General features: G+C 42.0%; 1 protein-coding gene across 1 annotated transcript; it reads left to right on the forward strand.

The window, feature by feature from the left end:
• Window positions 1-525: 525 nt before the first annotated feature.
• Window positions 526-2,280, forward strand: LOC131316808 (uncharacterized). The gene is made up of 3 exons (XM_058346256.1): window positions 526-967; window positions 1,082-1,274; window positions 1,483-2,280. Exons 1-3 carry the CDS (start codon window positions 587-589, stop codon window positions 2,046-2,048), a joined length of 1,140 nt encoding a protein of 379 aa, XP_058202239.1. The 5' UTR covers window positions 526-586; the 3' UTR covers window positions 2,049-2,280.
• Window positions 2,281-5,874: the final 3,594 nt, after the last annotated feature.

Below are 5,874 nucleotides of genomic sequence, written 5' to 3' on the forward strand. Positions count from 1 at the left end.
GTCTCCTTCCACCGCCGTCACGTCTTCTACGAACAACCCCAAAGCAAGTGATTCCATTCTTCGCCACACACCACCGAGGAAAGGTATTGCATTAATTTCTAGATTTTTCGATTTTGGTCCTTGGACTTAGATTTAAAATTAATCTGAGACCAACCGTGATCGTTGATCTGTTTGATACCTTGAGGTGAGGCTGTATCAATTGGATTAATGTGTTTTGCGGAGCCTTTTTTTTCTCAGTCAAGATTGTTACGAGACTCCTTGATTAGACTTACCATTTGACATTTTTGACTGCTCACTGCAACTTTTGCAAGGAAAGGAAAAATAAAGTATTTTTGCCATAAGATTAGCTTCAATTTTTTAGCACAAGATTTTTTTCTTTTTAAAGAAATCTTGATTATACATTAGTTTCAACCCAATTAAATTGAAAGGTCTAAAATTTTTATCAAATAATTTCTATCAAATGAACACATAAATATTCTCCTTTACTTTGCTTGACCCTTTGCTTGACCATAGCTTTCTCGAGAATAATTTTTTTTTTGCACTATTTTCTGGACAGGTAAACGAAGCCTAAAGTGTAATTTACAGGATGCCTCCGATGAAGATTCAACCACTCGATTCTCAAGCGTACAACGAGTCCTTGATCCGGAACACCGATGCGGCCAAACCGGTGTTGAAATCGCGGCTCAAGAGGCTCTTCGACCGGCAGTTCCCGAGCGTGCTGCGTAATAATTCCTCGGCGGCGACGGCGGCCGAGTTCGAGCCGAGCTCCGTGTGCCTGGCCAAAATGGTGCAGAATTTCATCGAGGAGAGTCAGGATAGCAAATCGGCCGCGAAATGCGGCCGGAACCGCTGCAACTGCTTCAACGGCAACATCAACGACAGCTCCGACGATGAATTTGACGTCTCCAGTGGTTTTAACGAGTCCGGCACGTCCCCTTCAGCTGTTGATTCTTTGGAAATGCTCAAGGTAAGGTGTCCTTATAACCAGTTATCTGGATCAGCTTACGCCCGTCTCCATAAATCCAGTGCCTTCTCCTATACGTATATTTCGGTTCAATCTGAAGTGTATCTCTGCGTGCAGAGTTTGATTCCGTGTGCGAGTGTTGACGAGAGACATCTCTTAGCGGAGACGTCGAAGATCGTCGAAAAGAACAAAATCTGCGAGAAAAAGGATCTGAGGAAAATCGTAACCGACGGCCTGTTGCTTCTTGGCTACGATGCTTCCATTTGCAAATCGCGTTGGGAAAAATCCCCCGGCCCCTCGTTTCCTGCCGGTACACACACACTCTCTCTCTCTCTCTCAATCGCCTGCCTGTTGAAATGATAAATGTAAAAGTGGTTAATGAAACACTCAACTGATGAGTCAAAATATTTAGATCTTCTAATATTCGTTCATAGAATGTGTTTGTATGTGATTATATGAAGATTTTAATTCGATCTTCGTCGGATGAAGTATTAATGTTTTTGTGTGTGATTATGCAGGGGAATATGAGTACATAGACGTGATTGCAGAAGCGGAGAGAGTTATAATCGACGTCGATTTCAGATCAGAGTTCGGGATAGCCCGACCGACCGGAGGATACAAACTGATTCTCCAATCGCTACCGTTGATTTTCGTCGGCAGGTCTGATCGTCTCCAACAGATTGTTTCGATCGCGTCGGAAGCGGCGAATCAGAGCCTGAAGAAGAAGGGGATGCACGTTCCGCCGTGGAGGAAGGTTGAGTACATGAGAGCCAAATGGCTCTCTTCTCACACCAGAACCGCCGCCGCCGCGGCTCCACAAAATGACGTCGTGGACGAGGCTGAAAAAATTGAATTAGTTAGGGCTGAGAGCGAAGGCGGAGAGTTGGAATTGATCTTCGGGGAGAAGACGGCGGCAGCAGAAGTGAATTCCGCCGAAACAGAAGCGGAGGCGACGGGGGACGGAGGGTTGTTTCCGGCGATGGCGTGCCCGTGGAAGCCGCCGGCGGTGAAACCGAAGAGATGCGAGAGAGGAGGAGCCAAGGTGGTTACCGGATTAGCTTCTCTCCTCCGGGAAAAACCCTAACAAATTTTGGATTTTTTGTTTCAGTTTTTTTTTTTTAATAATTCAGAGAAACATATGAAAATATATATAGAGAGAGGAGAAACTATATACTCCTATAACCAGAGTTTCGGATAATCGAGAAATCTATTAAAATCCCCTGCTTCGTTTTTTTTTGGCAAGAGGGTATATCATGTAATATGTGAATCAATGGCGATATCGCGCTTGTAATAAATTAGTTTAAATTTAGCAGACTTATCTAATTGTTAGTAGAACATGCTTGAGCTTCGGATGATCGGTAAATGGTTTAATCCCTCGTTTTCGTTCGTTTTTTGTTGGCAAGGGAATCATGTAATATGTGAATCTACGAATGAATGTATATCGTGATTGTAATGAATTAGTTTGAATTTAGTAATGAATTAGTTTGAATTTAGTAGACTTATCTAATTGTGAATAGAAAATGCTGAGTTGCGAATAGTCACCTATGTATCTCGTCGACCAAAACCGTGGACTGCAGGAGTATTACCTTCTGGCGGAATTGCCACAATGACTCTCCGTTTGCAAAAACAAGGAATTGCCACAATATGGCCTTGTATGATCAATTTCCTCTGGCGGTTTCATCTCCGGACAGCAAAAGCTTGTTTCGATTTTTGCCCGGACAAACCTTGTTTCGTTTTTTGTTGGCATGGGGATCATGTAATAGTGTTCCACTTTTAGAAAAAGTAGATTTTGGGAAAAGAATGTAATTTCAAGGTTAAAATTCATGTGTTGACGTAAATAATTTTCCTATCAATATGGATCTTGTTTGATATATCTCATTAAGATATTTTAAACGGTGCAAAAAAAATTAAAAAATTATTTTTCATTTTTATTATATTTGAATTTGAAATTAACTTCTTTTTGAAAAAGAGCAGAACGGGGCTATGTGATGTGGTGGGCCGAATCCAACTTGGCCACGGGTTGGCCCGTAGGTTGATACGGCGAGGCTAGGAGACGAGCGTGATGGGTTGGACTCGTGCATGCGGTTTAGGCCTAGGCCATATGCGAGTAGTGGGTTTAGGCGAAGGGAGGTGGACCGGACCGAAGGGTTCGGCCCACCGGTTTTAGAGGCCCAATTCGCAAGCCCAAGGACTGAACCGTCGGGTCGGGCGAATGGGACGGTAGGGCTTAGAGGGTTGGTTCGACCTGGGTGGAGGTCCCTCCAATTGGTTCTAGAAGCTTTTGGAGCATTCCAGAGTTGGAGCTAGTTTGAGCATGTGTCGTGCACACCTGACTTGGATAGCAAATATATTTGTCTATAAATAAGAGAGGATAAACCCTAAGAAATGTACACAATCTTATACCCTACTACAATACTCTCCTCCTCCCCGAGGATCTGAAGGAGCCCGGCGAAAACCACCACACCACAATTGGCGTCGTTGCTGGGGGAGTTCCGGCTGATTTTCTGAGACTCCTGGTGGGATCAGGGCTAGGTTGTGCGGGATACACCGCGGCGTGGACAGGCCACCACGGACAGAGCAAGACAGCATGAAGGAACACTTCCTCGGCTGGGTTTTTTGGATTGAAGCCGTCCAAAACTCGATCGAACCAGCCAAGGTGGTGCTTCTTCCTCGAACAAGTTCGTCGGTGGTGTCGGCGTCGGGCTTTGACACCAGAGTAAGGCTCTGGAGCCGTTAGAGTGGCGGTGGATAATAGTGGAGCAGCGTCGGTTCAAAGGTCACTCAGATCAAAAGTGATCGAAAACAAGATTTGATCACGAGGTTCTATTCATCTCGTCGATACGAGTTCGGAACTAGTAGGAACGTAGCCGAATGACATTGGATGAGAGCTCACGGTCCATTCGAGCGCCGAAAAAGGGCAACTGAAGGTTTTTTGGGAATCCGTATCGCGGTTAAGTAGAAAATGCAAGACTGTTGGATAATTGATCGCTATTCAAAAAAAGAAGAAGGGATCGTGCTTCGTTTTTTTGTTGGCAAGGGTTATATATGTAATATGTTCATCAAATACGAACAATCGATATCGTGTATGTAATAAATTAGTTTAAATTTTGTAGATTTATCTAATTTTTAGAAGAAAATACTGAGTTTCGGATAATCGATAAATGGCTCAATCCCATGCTTCGTTTTTTGTTAACCAACAACGATACGAACAATCTATATTGTGTTTGTAATAAATTAGTTTAAAATATAGTTGAACTTATTAAACTGTTTTTAAAAAATGGGGGTGTTATCCAAAACAATTTGTAGAAAAATGGGGTATTATCCAAAACAATTTGTAGAAAAATGGGGTATTATCCAAACTGTGTCAGGATTCAGATTTTATCCAAATATTTTCAGATATCGAAGCCTCGACGGTTTCTGAAGAGGAAACACACGGAATATTCACGGGTTTTAAAAATATTTATTGTTATTGGGTAAATAAATATAGAAATTTAGATAAATTGATTATTTTTGGGAGGAGGAGAGGGGGATTAATGACGGCAGGCTCCCGTGCCGTCTCGGACGCCGTGAGGGGGAGGCAAAGGTTCATCAGAACAACGTGATATTCTCTCTCCTTTTTGTGACGTTGGAGTGCTGAAACTGGCTGTTCTGGAGAGAGCGGGGGGGGGGGGGGGGGGGGGGGGGGCTGTCGAAGGCCCTTTTGTTTTTGGGTTGGTTTCACTTTAACCCCCTTAACCAATTTTTGTTTTAACTTTTGACTTTCAATTGTTTCCGAGTTAGTTCCACTTTAACCCCCTTGATGTTCTCTCCTTTTTGTGACATTGGACCGCTGGACCTGGCTGTTTGAGAAAGACCTACCCACCGATGGATAGCTTAAGTGGCAACATCGATGAGCTATAAATTCAGACATTGTGAGCTTGTTCGTTTGGAGTACGCAAAACTTCTGTGCACGGTTCCTAATAAATTTTTCACTCATTACACTTTAAAACCCTCTCTCAAAATTCAAACCGAATATGGTATGTAAGTTTGAAACTTGACAATCTCTTGGGTTAGACGCAAGAGAGAAATATTTTGTGAATTCCTAGTCCTGACGTAAGTGACTTGCATTTAACTATTTAACTAGACTGTAAAAGAAAATAGTTGAGATGCGCATAATTTGGCCCGAACACGCCTAACTAAGAGAGAGAGAGAGAGAGAGAGAGAGAGAGAGAGAGGCCTTTTGTTTGTGGGTGAGTTTCACTTTAACCCCCTTAATTATCTAAGCTAAGTTTTTCTTTAACTTTTTTGACTTTCAATTGTTTATTTACTTGCTTTATCCCTCGACTATCAAATTTTAACTATTTTTTCTTCCAAGGGCTACACCTGTTCAAATTCACAGTTAAAAATTGCTCCACGTGATATCCATGGGACTTGAGCCGGTAGAAAAAAAACAATGGCCCCCGGTATTTCCATGTAACTTCCTTTTTTGTAATCATCTTTTTCCATGGAACTGCCAAATTTAAAGAGAAACTGACATTTTTTCATCTAACCAAGTACTACATGTACTATGACATTTACATTGTTGTTGTCATAACACTTTTACACTAAAACACAAACTTTTTATAACCAAATGTTTAAATCAGCTTGCGAATAACTTGATTAATTCGAGGATTTGAAATTAACGATTGAGTAAACCCTCTAGTGATTCCAAAGTTTCGAATGTTTGACCCCCGTAAGATTTGAACATGTGACCTCACAAATTGAAGTTGACAAACGATCCACGAATAGGTGCAGTTGCAAATTATGGACATAAGTAAAAATTATAACCCTTTTGTTTTTATGATTTTCTCATATTTAGGGCATCCATGGGGAGAACTTCCTAGAACTCGTTTTTACCAATTTGACTGTACAAGTGGGGAGACATTTTCAAA

Source organism: Rhododendron vialii, chromosome 2a (genome assembly GCF_030253575.1).
Source record: "Rhododendron vialii isolate Sample 1 chromosome 2a, ASM3025357v1".
Classification (NCBI taxonomy): Eukaryota; Viridiplantae; Streptophyta; class Magnoliopsida; order Ericales; family Ericaceae; genus Rhododendron; species Rhododendron vialii.

Bases quoted from the DNA above. Each gene is read 5' to 3' on its own strand.
- LOC131316808 (XM_058346256.1), top strand. From the start codon at position 587: ATGCCTCCGATGAAGATTCAACCACTCGATTCTCAAGCGTACAACGAG. The intron at 968-1,081 runs GTAAGGTGTCCT...CTCTGCGTGCAG, and splicing joins ATTCTTTGGAAATGCTCAAG to AGTTTGATTCCGTGTGCGAG. The intron at 1,275-1,482 runs GTACACACACAC...GTGATTATGCAG, and splicing joins CGGCCCCTCGTTTCCTGCCG to GGGAATATGAGTACATAGAC.